The 14930-nt window shown below is 53.3% G+C and overlaps 9 protein-coding genes across 9 annotated transcripts; 7 read left to right on the top strand and 2 right to left on the bottom strand.

The window, feature by feature from the left end:
* Positions 1 to 363: 363 nt before the first annotated feature.
* RAB6B (Ras-related protein Rab-6B) lies at positions 364 to 1098 on the top strand (the record flags this gene model as incomplete). Its single annotated transcript, XM_023599686.2, has 3 exons — positions 364 to 436; positions 493 to 984; positions 1040 to 1098. 3 exons carry the CDS (start codon positions 364 to 366, stop codon positions 1096 to 1098), a joined length of 624 nt encoding a protein of 207 aa, XP_023449466.1.
* A 549-nt stretch (positions 1099 to 1647) lies between these two features.
* Positions 1648 to 2137, bottom strand: RHO25_007498 (uncharacterized protein; the record flags this gene model as incomplete). The annotated part of the gene is made up of 4 exons (XM_023599685.2): positions 1648 to 1672; positions 1730 to 1788; positions 1850 to 2077; positions 2135 to 2137. The coding sequence occupies 4 exons, from the start codon at positions 2135 to 2137 to the stop codon at positions 1648 to 1650; spliced, it is 315 nt and encodes a 104-aa protein (XP_023449521.1).
* Positions 2138 to 2357: 220 nt separating this feature from the next.
* RHO25_007497 (uncharacterized protein) lies at positions 2358 to 3557 on the top strand (the record flags this gene model as incomplete). The annotated part of the gene is made up of 1 exon (XM_023599684.1): positions 2358 to 3557. The coding sequence occupies one exon, from the start codon at positions 2358 to 2360 to the stop codon at positions 3555 to 3557; it is 1200 nt and encodes a 399-aa protein (XP_023449520.1).
* A 747-nt stretch (positions 3558 to 4304) lies between these two features.
* RHO25_007496 (uncharacterized protein) lies at positions 4305 to 4922 on the top strand (the record flags this gene model as incomplete). The annotated part of the gene is made up of 1 exon (XM_023599683.2): positions 4305 to 4922. One exon carries the CDS (start codon positions 4305 to 4307, stop codon positions 4920 to 4922), a length of 618 nt encoding a protein of 205 aa, XP_023449523.2.
* A 540-nt stretch (positions 4923 to 5462) lies between these two features.
* Positions 5463 to 6211, top strand: RHO25_007495 (uncharacterized protein; the record flags this gene model as incomplete). The annotated part of the gene is made up of 2 exons (XM_023599682.1): positions 5463 to 5489; positions 5549 to 6211. The coding sequence occupies 2 exons, from the start codon at positions 5463 to 5465 to the stop codon at positions 6209 to 6211; spliced, it is 690 nt and encodes a 229-aa protein (XP_023449522.1).
* An 863-nt stretch (positions 6212 to 7074) lies between these two features.
* On the top strand, positions 7075 to 8020 carry RHO25_007494 (uncharacterized protein; the record flags this gene model as incomplete). Its single annotated transcript, XM_023599681.1, has 2 exons — positions 7075 to 7107; positions 7160 to 8020. 2 exons carry the CDS (start codon positions 7075 to 7077, stop codon positions 8018 to 8020), a joined length of 894 nt encoding a protein of 297 aa, XP_023449525.1.
* A 1004-nt stretch (positions 8021 to 9024) lies between these two features.
* On the top strand, positions 9025 to 9955 carry RHO25_007493 (uncharacterized protein; the record flags this gene model as incomplete). The annotated part of the gene is made up of 2 exons (XM_023599680.1): positions 9025 to 9449; positions 9514 to 9955. 2 exons carry the CDS (start codon positions 9025 to 9027, stop codon positions 9953 to 9955), a joined length of 867 nt encoding a protein of 288 aa, XP_023449524.1.
* A 790-nt stretch (positions 9956 to 10745) lies between these two features.
* RHO25_007492 (uncharacterized protein) lies at positions 10746 to 11567 on the top strand (the record flags this gene model as incomplete). The annotated part of the gene is made up of 1 exon (XM_023599679.2): positions 10746 to 11567. One exon carries the CDS (start codon positions 10746 to 10748, stop codon positions 11565 to 11567), a length of 822 nt encoding a protein of 273 aa, XP_023448793.1.
* A 2691-nt stretch (positions 11568 to 14258) lies between these two features.
* Positions 14259 to 14758, bottom strand: HHF1 (Histone H4; the record flags this gene model as incomplete). The annotated part of the gene is made up of 3 exons (XM_023599677.1): positions 14259 to 14396; positions 14464 to 14599; positions 14655 to 14758. The coding sequence occupies 3 exons, from the start codon at positions 14756 to 14758 to the stop codon at positions 14259 to 14261; spliced, it is 378 nt and encodes a 125-aa protein (XP_023449130.1).
* Positions 14759 to 14930: the final 172 nt, after the last annotated feature.

The raw sequence follows: 14930 nt of genomic DNA, 5'->3' as shown, positions 1-14930 counted from the left end.
GCGCGGCGGAGGACCCTGCAGCCGACGACCAGGATCAGTCCACGACGTTTCCACAATCACTCGGTAGTGGACTCCTTTCCTTTGCGAACGAGCGACAGGCAGAGACACACTCGACACAAACGAAGCATCTTCAGCAAACTGATCGATATTCCGCAGCATTGCACATATCTGCAGCGACACCATTGCACCGTCGCCCGGCCATCGTCCGAGACATCGCGCTAAATCCGGCCAACCCATCAACACCGGCCAACACACCGAAGGAGCGCGCATTCAAAGTCGACATCTCTGCATACCACATCGATTTCCCAGCTTCAGCACATACTCGGATTCTCTGCGCGAGTATCAGACAACCAGGCAGCCACAATGGCGCAAGCAGTGGGATCCTACACGAATCCGCTCAAGAAGTTCAAGCTGGTCTTCTTGGGCGAGCAGTCTGGTATGCCACCCTCTTTTGCCTCCGCACGCGATGCCACGACCTAATGCGACAAACAGTTGGCAAGACCTCATTGATCACGCGATTCATGTACGACTCCTTTGACAGCACCTACCAAGCCACAATAGGCATCGACTTCCTGTCCAAAACCATGTACCTCGAAGACCGCACCGTCCGCCTGCAACTCTGGGATACCGCAGGTCAAGAACGTTTCCGATCATTGATCCCTTCATACATTCGCGACTCCAGCGTAGCAGTGGTCGTTTACGATATCACAAGCAAAAAGTCCTTTGAGCAGACACGAAAGTGGGTGGACGACGTGCGAGGAGAGCGAGGCAACGATGTGATCATCGTGCTGGTGGGCAACAAGACCGACTTGGGTGAAAGGAGAGAGGTCACAGCGCAACAAGGAGAAGAGGAGAGCAAACGACTGGGCTGCATGTTCGTGGAGACGAGCGCGAAGGTGGGACACAATGTCAAAGGTCTGTTCAAGAAGATTGCCCAAGCGCTGCCTGGAATGGAGGGTGAGGGACAACAGGGTCCTGCGAACAGTAAGTTTCAGCATTGTTCCATGCGGCGAGGAGATCATACTAACCATCCCCCCAGCAATCGATGTGAACGTCAGCCAAGCGAAGCCCGAGAGCGAAGGTGGCTGCAACTGCTGAGCATAAGATGTAGTGGAGCCAGCTGAGGAGAGAGGACGCAATTAGCACATTTGCTATTCTTGTACAGGTCACATTGGTCTAGTAGGCATGATAATGAAAAAGACGGCCGGCTGAGCGCGGCGCTGGAGGAGTACGACTTGAATCTGTGGAAAGGACATCAACCGCCGGCAAGGACTTGTACTTATGCGGGGAATGGCATAGCATGTGATTGAACAACATACGACTTCCCCAACAAATGCTACGAGAATCATGTGCATTCATGGGTTCCCAGGCCCATACATCAACGCATCTCCTGGTCTGAGAACTCATTGAGAAATCGACTATCACGGAGCCATCATAGTCCAATGCTCGGCAGACTCTTTCCTGATGTTGTCTCGATTGAACAGAGAGTAGAGATGTATTCAGACATGTTGGACTACACAGTTTAGATAGTACAATTTGGCAACAGCCTCGAATGCAACAGCTGATGTCCGTGACTGCTACACACCGTTCGCCGAGAATATGCTGTTTGTACACGTTCATTCTTTCGTTTGGGGTATCTCTGGCCGTTCACTCGTTGATCTTGGCAAGGATGCTGTGATTCTGTCAGTCGCCTGGTCGTTTCGCATCTTTCAGTTCGTGATAGACTTACTCGTGGTCCCGGAAGATCGAGTACTCGTCCTCGCCGACCTTGATGGGGCTACCACCGAACTGTATCCATCGTCAGCATCCTATCCATGCCATGTTTTATTTTTACTTTTGCTCCTCTTACCTGTGGAATAAGGACACGGTCGCCCGACTTCACGCCCATTGGTAACCGCTTGCCGTCCTTGTCAAAAGCACCAGGTCCCACAGCCAACACCTTAGCCTCGTTGAGCTCTTTCACTGCCGTCTCAGGAAGGAAGATGCCACCAGCAGTCTTTGTCTCAGCCTTCACGCGCTGCACGAGGACACGGTCGAGGAGGGGCGTCAGAGCCTTGATGTTCCTCACCAGAGTGGCCTGAGAAGCAGAATCGCATTAGCCCTGCGGAGTGCAATTCCATCCATTCGTACATACCATTGTGATAGTGTATTAGCGCCGGAGCAGAGGAAGTGGGAGAAGGTGGTTTCGGGAGTGTTTGGTCAGCGGGAAGGTTGAAATGGCGATGGAGAAGAAACGGTCTGTCGCTCTAGAAGCTGGAAGAAAGTCAGAAGCTCGAGCATCACGGCAACCCTGGTTCGCCGAGACCGCTTTACGCTTATTGCCGACGCTTCTCCAATAAATTGGGCAACAACCAAGTATGGCTTCTTCTGCTTCGGAACTGCATCCAAAATGCATTGCGACGACGGGCAATACTTTCAACAAGTCTACGAGAGAGTCGGGCACCTTTTCCCAAAATGGGCAGCGACTGGCTGAAGCAAGACCGAACTTCTTCCACAAAGCTCTGTTTACACCGGACGGAACTAGCATCATAACACATAATGAAGACAACTGCCTTCGCACGATTGTGCTGCCGACAGACTTGTTGGAAGAAGCAGAGGAACCACGACCACTGACTGAATATGCTGTCTGGAAGGCCAGCAGCAAAATCCAAAGCTACGCTATCTACCCAGGCTTCGATCTCCAGAATCCGGCGACGACATTCGTGCTCGTAGGCGCAGCAGATGTGCCCATCACACTGCGAAACGCGTTGCACTACGACACAGTCCAAGCAAGCTACCCGCTGATCCATTCGGCAACAGAAGAATTTCAGCCGCCACGGAGTTTGGTTTTCACGCGAGATGGTAACCATTTCCTAGTCGGCAGCGACACCCTCCTCGCTGCATTTGACTGCTCTCAATATGGCGAAGGACCCTCGATCTCCCACAAACTACGCCGTGGCCGCAAAGCACCTCGCGGGCTCCAGACTCTCCAACGCAAAGGCTTCGTTTCCGCTCTTAGCATCAGTAACGAAGGCTTCCTCGCCCTCGGCACTAACGAGCGAGAGATCGCCCTTTATTCGAACGAGGGTCTCGGATCCTCCATCTCATCCTTCGAGCTCGAACCAGATCTCGGGTCCGGCGTCTCAGATCTAAAATGGAGTCCTTGTGGTAAGTACTTACTTGTGGCAGAGCGGCAAAGCAATGTCGTGCAAGTGTATGATATTCGGAACACGCAGCAGAAAGTCTCGGATTTGACCGGGAGGTATGCGATCACGCCACAGAAGATGCATATTGAGGTTGTGCCTACTGCAGCGGGGTATGAGGTTTGGGGTGGAGGGACTGATGGGGTTGTGAGGATGTGGTCGACCCCGGGAGAGAAGGAGGAGGACCAGGTGCCGGATGCTGCGTTGAAGTTGCATGAGGCGTCTGTGGCGAGTGCGATTTGGCATCCTACTGGGGCGGTATTGGCTACCGCTTCGGGTGGAAGGTCTGAAGGGCGCTCATTCGAAGATGATGAGGATGAAGAAAGTCGAGGTCGGTCCGACGAGGACAACTCGCTGAAGGTGTGGACCGTATGAGGGTGCATTCGGGCTCAATCGACATCCGGAGACATCCTGCTCGCAGCGCACAAAGGCCAGGCTAGTATTTGAGCTCGTGCTTCGGCGCAAGTGAAGCTTGGTACCGCCGCCCTCACATCACCGCTGCCACTCCTTTCACATGCCTCCCGAGCGAGGGAAGGACGATCGATGAACGATTGTGAGTACTTGCTGTACCACGTGAAGCTCAACGCCAACGGTTTCCGTCACTTGAGGCTACCAGCATTGCGCCATAACTTAATCCTCTGCCCTTCTTTCCATTCTCATTTTCGATACCAGTACCAAATTGCGCTCGCAGTCCAGAACACAAGACTTCGCGCTCGGCACATTGGTATCAACAAAACTCGAATCGCAACCCACTCGGAAATACCGACAGCCGTATGTGCTAACTGGGAACACGGCTTACAGATTCCTAAGGTATTTACTGACGTTCTCAGACTCCGGCCCTCAACATGACCTCCAAGGTGGACGCTAAGGAGGCAACCTCCAATTCAGAAGTTGCGCAGGACCCGGCACCGTCGTATGAAGCTTGTCACAAAGTGTTGGAGACGGTCGAGTTGCTGGAGATGATCCTACTTAGCCTACATGGCTCGCAAGATATGTTTGCGGAAGCGAGTCGTCCAGTTGACGCTCCCGCTTCCTCCTTCACGTGGTACGACAATTGGAAGGCTAGGAGCGTCAGATGTCCCGTCGAATACGAGTACACGCAAGGTCGAAGCCCGCTGCAACATGACAACGTTGCTCCTTAGCCAGAGAGTCAATCGCATGTTCAACGACACCATCCAGGGATCTGTCAAGCTGCAGAAAGCTCTATGGTTCACTGAACTCGAGGGAAGCCGTGACCACCGCACCTGCACCCTCTCAGAGACCAAATCCAGGATCAATCCATTATTCTCGAAGAGAAACTACCCGACGAAAGTTTTTGTTGAAGCACTCCGGGGCTTGGACTGGTATGCACCACGCAAGTCTATTGCTGTAGAGATGAGAAGCAAGGCGAAGAATGGTTGGACCGGACCATCCCAAAGTTGGAGTCGCATGTTGATTGCACAGACCATCGACCAGACTTGTGTTCCAATGGAGCTTGACGCACCTGAGCTCGAGTACAAGTTCTTACGCGGCGGGCCCTATTTCACGATGCTTTGTGCGCCAGATACTGCTGCCGACGTGTTGGAGCTGGCAGAGGATCTGGCGCACGAGGACTACTTGGATCTCTTGAAGGCCAATATGGACAAGGAAGAGCTTAGTAAGGAGGTTCAGAAGCTCAAGGCTCAGCGCGGCTATTTGTATAGAGTCGCAAAAACCCATCTGAAGAGAGTGACGCGTGAGCAAAAGAATCGGGACTACTGAGTTGGAAAACTCCGCTGGGGTCGGTGTCATGCATGATTTTGTACTCATGAACGTGAGGAGTGCTGCCAGCAGGTCACTGAGCTGCTACTCCGAGATTGGATCTCTGTCATGCTCAGGGAGCAAGAGCACCTAGACAGGTAAGCTTCTATGCGTGGCACAAACGCCTCGAGTGTCTGAATTAATGCATAGACTAGTGCCAAATCATCATATCAGGCCTTCTCCTTTTGCGCGTCCCACTTCAAGCAGTTCCACTCTCTTTCTTCAAGCCGCGCACGCCGAAGCAAGTGAAGTCTGCCGCCGAAATGCTTCAGAAGACAGTTTTGCACCTGCAACGCGAAACGAGGCGATCTTGGAATGCATTTACCCCAATGTTTGTGTCACATGAAATTAGGCACCAACAAATTGCCTAACTTGTTAATCGGCAAAGTCCTTGCGACCAGCCGCACGATTCACTTTCGAGTTCCGCCAGCAACACCTCCCTTACAAAACAACTACCACAACGCATCTCACCCGCGTACTCGCACCAGGCCCACCCAGACCATGGCTCGCACCAAGAAGCCAGCAGGTGTACGTGCAATCGTGCACCACAGACCACGCCGCCTTAGCATATGTACTGACATAGCTAGTCTCGCGCCAACGGAACAACTGCAAATGCAAAAGCGAAGAAGACTCCTGTCCGACCTAGGGCTGCGAAAGGACAGCTGGTGTCATTCGAAGCTTGCCATAAGGTACTCGACTGTGTCGAGTTGCTGGAAATGATCCTTCTCAACGTCTACGATCCGCAAGACGCATTTCCGGTACTGAAGTCATTGGCCAAGGACATCACTCAAAAAGACAGAAACGACGAGAGCGACGTTGATCAGCAGAATCTTGGTCTCGAGGCGCGCGATATTCAAGGATCTCGCATTGGCGGTCGAGACGAAGAGCTTGTTTACAACGAGAACGAAGCCCGCCGGAACATGAAAACCCTACTGCTTAGCCAGAGAGTCAACCGCATGTTCAAGGGAACAATCGGTGGATCTACCAAACTGCAGCGAGCTCTGTGGTTCAAGACTATCTTCGACAATCAACCTCTTAGCAGCGACAGGGCTCAATGGGATCGCGCAGTGCTCAGAGTCAAAGGCAGTGGATTGGGGAAGTTGCTCGCAACCAAGCAGGTTAAGAAGATGATTGCGAGTTATGTGGGACCCGCTCTTCACGAAGGGCAGGAAGAAACCTTTTCGCTTTACTGCCTCCTTCGGCCAATACGATCCAGCCGCGAGACGCGAGTTCAAGTTCACCATAACTAAGGCGGCCTTCGAGGGGTTCAACACCGGACCTGCACACTCAGTTCCAGGAACACACGCTTCGGCTGCTAAGAGTCCAAGCTGGCGTCGTATGCTGATACTGCAGTCGAATCCGCCCATACAATACTCTACCAGAATCTCGGGTCCAGACTTCAGAGGCCGCGTGTATCTACAACATGACAGATTTGTGACTGGTGGTGAGTTGCAAATCCGGGTCGCAGAAGTAGCGATCGCGGGGCTCAGGCAGTTCTCCGGGGACAGTGGCTACGGTGAGCTCTTCGTCTCGGTCGATGTCTCAAGCGACATAGACGAGGACTTGTTTTAGAGAGACCTCTGTTCTCCTGTGCGCAGCAAGAGCTGCGCTGCATGCAGTGCACAAGAATACTAAGTCTCCGTTAGCTCCTATGCGTCGGTCAACGGGCTTCTGATTGCAGCAGGCTCCCAGAGTTCAGGTTCACTCCTATGGCACGTTCGATCGAATTTCATGCGTAGAGTCTGGCTCCGGAAGAAGCAGGTTGCGAATTATCGATCCTATCACTCCAGCTCAAGTATTTCCACTTTCTTACCTCGAGCCGCGGGCGCTGAAGCAAGTGAAGCCTGTTGCGGCGGACCTTCAGAAGCCAGCTTCGAGTCCTGCCTGCAGCGCAAAGTGAGGTGATTATAGTACTGGTTCTTACCAAAAGTTTGTGTCACATGAAACTGTGCGCCAATAGCCCGCGTCGCTAGTAATCAACGGCATTGCTCTTGACAGGCGCGCCGACTTATTTTACTTTTCAGCTCCACCTCTAGTACTCGCATCCACTCCTGTCTGCGACACTGGTCGCCCGCGTTCTGGTCAGCACATCGACGTCGCTGACCGCCTTACCATGTCCCGAATACGGCCAAAAGCGCGCGAGGGTGTAAGTGCCACGCGCGACCAAGAGCGCGCGCCCAGTGGACTGATCTCTGTAGGAATGCACCTGCAAGACAAACTTCATGATGCCCCGTGAGAGGACCGCCGCCGCCCGAAAGCCTTCGAAAGGACATGAGCTCTCATATGAAGCTTGCCACAAGGTCCTCAATTGCGCCGAGTTGCTCGAAATGATCTTGCTCCACGTTTACGAGCCACGAGTCGCTTTCTCCGACACGTGGTTTGTGAGCGCGAACGGTAACGAAAAGTGCCCATATTTCGAGCAGCGGTGTTCGGAGCTCAATGAGTCACGTATCAACATGAAGACGCTCCTTCTCAGCCAGAATGTCAACCGCATGTTCAAGGGAACGATCGAAGGGTCTATCAAACTTCAGAATGCCCTGTGGTTTGTGGAGCTTTTCGACACCACTACTCCTAGCACTGGCAAGGCAACCGGTGCACTCAATTTCGTGAGAGCTAATCCGCTGCTGATCGGCTGGGACCGAGGCGCTCTTCAGGTTGAGGGGCTCGGGCCCGTGGTAGGTGGGTCATGCGATATGGGTGTAAAGCTGGTCAAGACGTACCCCTGGAATTTCGACCTTGATTCAAGAACTTCGGAGTCGGAGACGGACTCGTCAGAAGCGCCTAGGCCAGAGTTCGAGGATTCGGAAACGGAAGACGCTGATGCTGAGTATGGAAGTTGGTATCGCATGCTGGTCGCCCAATCAACTGAGCCTACGGCATATGTCGTTAGAACCGCAGGTTTGTTTCATGGTGCCAATTATCTGGACTATGACGAGCCAATGACAGCCCAACAGCTGCGAAAGGACGCTATCGTAGAAGATTCGCTCGGGGCCATGATCCCTCAATGGTACGCTGGAGGGGACGAGGAGGACGAGGCCGGTGAAGACATGGGCGAGTGAGAGGATGGCTGGAAGCTTGGCCTGCTGTTCAATCACATGCAGGAGCAGCAGGCCCGTGGTCTTCGATCAAGAAGTCACTATACTCAGTCGCGCAACTGATGCCGCAGCAGTGGTAGAGGGCCTTGAGAGCTGCCTTGTATATCAGCCTCAAGTGCAATCGAAACTGCGCTGATGCAGAATTACGGCTTCAGGGAAGAGCGACCTGTTCGATGGTTTGGGGTGCGCAGTACGCACCATTGCCATTACCAATACCACAATCAAGCTTGTATCTTCCAAGCAAGGAATCGAATAATCAAGAGCAAAACCCACACCTCTCCTTCCCATTGCACTTCCCAGATCCAGTAATTCCACATCCCTTCCTTCAAGCCTCGTACGCCTCGCACCGCAGATCAACCTACAGTATCTCGACTCGCACAAGCATCACACCACAACCTTGTACAACCGACACGAGATTCAGCAAATACACTTTTCCTGTACCTGCATGCGAGATGTGATGTGACGACTTCTCACACTCCTGCAGAACAATGTCGCAATCGACATCTCGTTCTGGAAAGGAGCACAAGAAAGTCTGTTCTGTTTTCTGTGCTGACTCGACTCGCAGGATTCGTGTCTCCCCCACTTTTCCGAACATCTCTCCGCTTTCGCTTTCGCAGGCTAGCCTCGGGAAGCGCGCCGAGAAACCCTGAAGATGAGGTGTTGCCGAGTGCCTAGGTACAGCAGAGCGGGATACTGGTGATGATGAGAGGAGCTGCTGGTACAATACACTATTGTGCTACTGAGATAGATGCTTTGCGCGTTGCATTGAGTGGTTCATCGGCGACATTACTACAGCTATTCTCAGAAGGAAAGAGCATCATTCACTGCGATTCGGATAAGCTAGTCGCGACTGCTACTGAGATCTAACCGAGCAGCTGGGAATCGCAAGACCAGGCTCGCAAACAACTCACCATCGCATTGCTTCACTGTTCAAAGAATCTACACACATCGACAGATACACCGACATCATGTCCTCCCAACTCTCCAGCCAACCACCAAGCAGCAGCTCCTACCTCCTCACATATCCCGCCCAACATGTCCTCCTCATAACCATCAACCGGCCCAAAGCCATGAACTCCATCCCCTACAGCGCCCACTGGGAAGCCGATGCAATCCTCCAATGGTTCGACGCCGAGCCCTCCCTCCGCGTGGCAGTTATCACAGGCACAGGCAAGGCTTTCTGCGCAGGACAAGATCTCATTGAGCAAAATAAATTGGCACAATTGCGAGCGGCGAAGGCTCGAGGGGAGAAAGTTGAAATTCCGGATCGCAGGTTGTTAACGCATCCGGTTTCGGGGTTTATGGGTGTGAGTAGGAGGGCGGGAAAGAAGCCGGTGATTGCTGCTGTGAATGGTTTTGCGCTGGGTGGAGGGTTTGAGATTTGTTTGGGGTGGTGAGTATTCTGTGCTGCGTGAATGATCACTGAGAGAGGGAATGGTTAGCTGATCTGATATTAGTGATATGATTGTTGCTTCTCCGAAAGCCATCTTTGGTCTTCCGGAGGCTTCGCGAGGATTGTACGCTGGAGCGGGAGGTCTTTCTCGCTTGGTGCGTTTGGCAGGCATGACCGTTGCAAGTGAAGTGGCCATGACGGGGAGAACACTCTCAGCGCAAGAGGCAGCGCAGTACAATATCGCCAACAGGGTATCCAAGACCCATGAGTCGGTTGTGGATGAGGCGCTCGAGCTCGCTTCGAAGATTGCTGGTCTGTCGCCTGATGCGATCATCGTCACTCGTCATGGTCTGCGTGAAAGTTGGGAGGAGGCTAGTGTGGAAAGGGCAAGCCAGAACACAGAGCAAAGGTATGGCCCTGGACTGCGGGACGGTGAGAATTTGGCAATTGGACTGAAAGCTTTTGCCGAGAAAAAGCAGCCGAAATGGGTTCCCAGCAAGTTGTAGCTCGTAACTCGTTTAGCAGTGCAGATTTGTATGTGAATACTTGATCAAGCTCTGTGACGCGCTCGTTTGGAGCCAACTGTCGATGTATAGCCGTGGGGCTCCGATGCGGTTCCGGGAGACTTTCGGTCAATCTTCGCGACACAGCGTTGCAATGGCTTGATCCGTGTACGCGAAGTTGTACGCGGCATCAGCCTGATCGGGAAGAGGAGAAGAGTGGGCGAGCCAAAGGAAGGGCGCTGCGATCTCAAATGCGTGTTTAATAAATTGCAACCGGTCGATAGTAGGAACGGGTGTAGCCCAAGAACGGTCGCAGTTGTGTCTATTTGCTTGGGACTCGGGATCTACAGGCAGCCTATAGTACGGGTCGATAGCGCTGCGGCCTGGCAGGCTAAGACACGACTTACTCGAAACAGGAATCGCACGGGTGGCTTTCTGCGCACAGCTGACCACCATCGCATGTCGCACATCCAGCGAGAGTTCGGTAGAACAAAGTCAGTTAAACTTCGATTGTGCGAATGAGGTCAGGCGCTGTCATTGCGACCACCCGAAGCAGTTAGGAGGTGGTGGGCGCGCATTTGCGACTGGGCCTGAGGGCTGCATAAACGGAAGTCTCTCCGTTCGCCTGGCGGCACACTACCAGGGCAGACGCACAACTGCGGCACTTGATGGAGGAGGATGATATGATGACGGCCGAGGTTTCCTCGTCCCACTCTTCCCTTCTTCTCTGTCTCTACCCAGCCAACAATGCTGCACTCCCGCCGCCCACTGCCCAAGAACACCGCCCGCCAACATGGACAACGTGCTGTTCTACGGAGAACGTGATGAAGCCACGCGCAGGCAGGTCCGCTCTGCCGCCGCCGCCCATAGCCATCGAATAGGCCCGCGCAAGCCCAAGGCCGCCCTCAAACAGCCCAAGGACACGGCCGCGACGACGACGAAGCGACGCTCCACGCAGCAGCAGCAGAAGCCCAGGTCAGACCTCTCCTCGCCGCCGGCCACCTCGATACCACAGGACGCCAAGGTGCAAGACCCGCATCGAGCAAGTGCATCCGTCGGAGCCTCAGCAGGCGTTCTACGACCGCAACAGGCAATCGCCAACAACAGGCACGTGCAGCCAGCAGGCATGGCAGGGCTGAATCTGCATTCGCATGCACAATCTCCTCCGCGAAGCTCCCCAGACCAGCCCTATGTTAGCGGAGTCGTATCACCTTCATCACGACCAACCAGCTCCCCAGACCTCTCCCAGCGACTCCCGCAATATTCCTGGACCGAATACCCACGATATGCTTTGAGTTCGAACCACATGCAATCGCTAGACATGCTGGCCGATGCCGCTTCGACGGCGCGCGAAGCGGGTTCCAGATCGCCCGCCGAGTCCAGCCTTCCGGATCTGAGACATTTCGAGAAGTCTGCTGAAGGAAGACCCATCTTGCCGCCGTTGGTAGGCATCCAGCAACATCCGTCAGTTGGCGGTGCAGAGGGAGGTCGTCCATCGAGTACGGGCCCACAGGATAATAATAGGCGCCCAGACGTGGACGCGCCGCGCTACAATTCGTGCATAGAGTTTCTTCAGCATGCGAGACCGCAGGTCAATTCGCCCTCGCCTGGATGAAGCGTCGCTTAGATTTCCAGTTTTTGCGTCTGGAGTGGTTTATGATAGTCCGAATATGAGTGAAAGTATCGTCGATGCCGGCCATGATAAGACGATTGATTGGGGTTTGCCTCCCAGTGGGGACCGAATATGAGAGTTACGACCGGCAATAATGAGCGACGAGGTTCCAATTTCGAAGAGCGAATGCGCGGTGGCAGGCACCGGCGACCTGGCACCCTGTGCGAGTCCACCAATGGAAGACAGGCAGGAGCTTTGCAACAACTGCGCTCCAAGACTCGAGGCCCAAGACGTTCGATCCAAGTCCTCAGTGGCCGGTCTTGCACGATGGAAACGTCGCATTGCTGCAGAGCGCGGCGCTCACAGCTGAGATCGAATTCTGCTGAAGATTGCACTGCACCAACTCTCCTCGTCCTGAGCGACAGGCAGAATTGGAAGCAACGTGCTGTTTAGGGCGTCGCTGCATCAAAATGCCGTGCTTCCAACACAGTGCGATATGCAACAATTCGGTTGGCAGGACCCAGCAGACCTCTGCTCAGCTACTGTTGTCGGACGGTATGTGGGTCGCTGCATTCACGAGAGTATAATCGCATTATGCTACACTGTCAGTCAAGCTCTTTGTCAGTAGCATACAAGAATGTTTCGCGGATTTTTAGACAAGAACTACTTGCCAGACAAAGACAGCGCCACGGCGCATCTTATGAATAAGAGATACAAAGACTTCGCGAGATTGCACTTCTCCATCTCGCCTGAAATTGTGTTCGAATAACTCTCGCGCATCTTGTCCAAACATCCGCAAGTCAGAGCTGGTCTCAATCACAAGTCACTGTCAAGCGCAGTGAACAGCGGACAGTCGTAGCGAGCTGTGAAAAAGAACAATCACGCGTGCCTAACTCACCGGGCCTCGAACGCATGACGGAAGTGTTCCAACTACTTATCTCAGGCCTGGCGCCGACGAGAATAGAACCAACGCCAAGGTCCGACCTCAAACCTTACATCCTGAGAGCAGGCAGGATGCCCAGCAGAAAAATCCCGTTGCTACCAAAATTTGGTCGTCCGACACAGGTACCAGCCGAGTGGAATGTCTCACCTTCGGTGGAGTCAGAAATCCCAGACACGCCGAAAGCACCGCGCGACTACAACACTTCAACGAACGACACTACACTACCTCCTGCTACTAACCCCACATTCCCTTACACGACACAAGAACGCGTAGTCATGTCTGCAAACCGTCGAGGCCCTGTTACAGTGCCTATCAAAACCACAGGCGCGTTCTGGATCGAGCCAGCACATATCGGAGACCCCTGCACGATCTCATGTCTAGATCATATCCTATCGTGCGGCCACAAGATCATTACAGCATATCCTGAGCCTTGCGCGAGGAACTGTCATACGCGCTCGCCACCAGACCTCCTTCAGCCTCGAGATATTGGCGAAACTTTCCGCTGTACGGCCTGCATTATCGAACATCTCTCTCAACGACGTCGGGCACGTTCACAAAGCTATATGAACGAACTCCTCGACGCAGCTTCTCACACCTCCAAAGACGAATCCTGGATCGCAGCAAAACTCGACCTCGTATCCGTCGCTTGGAAAGACGAAGACGTCGAAGAATTTCAATCACTTTCTAGTCGTGGGAGATCTTGCACTGCGCCTTGGATCGATCCGGAGTTTTCGGATGTTGTGGAAATCGCAGGGAGAGAGAAAACTTCTTTTGGTTCTGGTTCGCAGCATGGGAGGAGTGCCTCGAGGTCGACCTTTGGGGAGATGAGTTCGCCGCCTTCGCCGACGCCGACGATTGAGAGTGTGGGGTCTTCTTCGAGGCATTCGAGGAGTTCGTCGGCGGCGACATTTTCTTCGCCGTTTCGGGCGGGGACGTGGCAGTGAGAGGGGTATAGATGCATTTGAGGAGCGACTGCTTTCGCGAGAGGAGACATTTGTGGGCATTTTGACATTTCATGTTTGGTGATACCTGGGCATTTGTATTGGCATTGGGATTGGCATTGGCATTTACATGATTGATAGGATCGTGTCTTGAGTGGAAATTTAACTTCTTCTGACTATTATACCTGAATCATTCTTCATGTTTCTTTTTGTTTGCCGGAAATGAAGTGCGCTCAACTTTTCTGCAGTGTTCTCAGACACTAATCTGAGCGTAGAATTCCCCTAGTCAATGAGCTCGTATTGTTCATGTTCTCAGAAATCCGTTTGGCTTATATATCTGAGGGAGACGACAACAGAAACGCCACTACGTTCGCAGACTTAGCCACCAATGAGAAATCCGATGACACATGGAGCATTTGATCGATGGTTTGAAGTTGTCGTTACTGAGTTATATAAGTTTTCTGGTTATTTTGCAGTACACACAACTTAGGGGCCGCAAGTGCGAGTCAACTTCGGCACAAGGACGAGCTGCGCTTATAGCTAGAATGGGCCCCCGTGGAAATTCGCAACCGCAATTGTGCGTGGTTTTTCCTTCTTCCAAATGCTAATGCATTGATCGTATGTTGGGCCTTTTTTTGTGGTTTGGGTGCACCGCGCGTGTTATTCCCTTGCGAGCCCAAGTCTTCAATGCAATGTAGCGCCTCAAGTTGGTGCTCGATGCTACGGTGTTTCCAACTCCTTTGCGCGTAAGATGCTGTTCCTTTCGTTCGTTAGTCGCCATTCTCATCCGTGTTCCAGACAGTACTTACACTAAATCACGCGGTATCCGCAATCTCTCTCGAAGCCGTAGATGGTCGCGCCATACTGCTTCAGAGCGTACACAACGTCAATAGTGGTGACGGTCTTACGGTTCGAAACCTCGACGATGAGAGCCGCTCTCTTGATGAGCTAAGAGCACCACTTGTAAGCCAATGCTGAAAGGACAGACGTCTGTGGACGCGGGTGGGGAACCTACTTCTTCGAGGCGTTGCTTCAGAGCAACGCGAATTCCACTGTAGATGTCGCCAGAGATACGCTTGACGCCGCCACGGCGGGCGAGGCGACGAATGGCGGGCTTAGTGACTCCCTGAACATTGTCACGTAGGACCTTCCTGGAAGGATGATGTAAGCAGTGTTCCAGTCCTAGAGCGAGTGAGGCTGACTTACTGGTGATGGCGCAAGCCTTGTCCACGGCCAGTGCGTGGATTTGGTGCCGTGTTGACAGCATTCAGGGCCGTTGGCAGTGAGGGTGCCGACTTGCGTGCAGCCATATTGCTGCCCAAGGAGGGCGCTGACTTGCGGGCACGTGGTTGAACATTGGTGCTGGTAGCCGGGCGAGCATTCTGGGGAGGCGACGCACTTGGGCTGCTTCTACGAAGGGTACTGCTGCGATCGCTGTTGGCTGGACTTGGGCGGCCAGCGGCTTGGGTTCCTCTACGGCGA

This window comes from Cercospora beticola, chromosome 5, assembly GCF_033473495.1.
Source record: "Cercospora beticola chromosome 5, complete sequence".
Taxonomy (NCBI): Eukaryota; Fungi; Ascomycota; class Dothideomycetes; order Mycosphaerellales; family Mycosphaerellaceae; genus Cercospora; species Cercospora beticola.
This window is presented reverse-complemented; position numbering and strand designations above follow the sequence as displayed.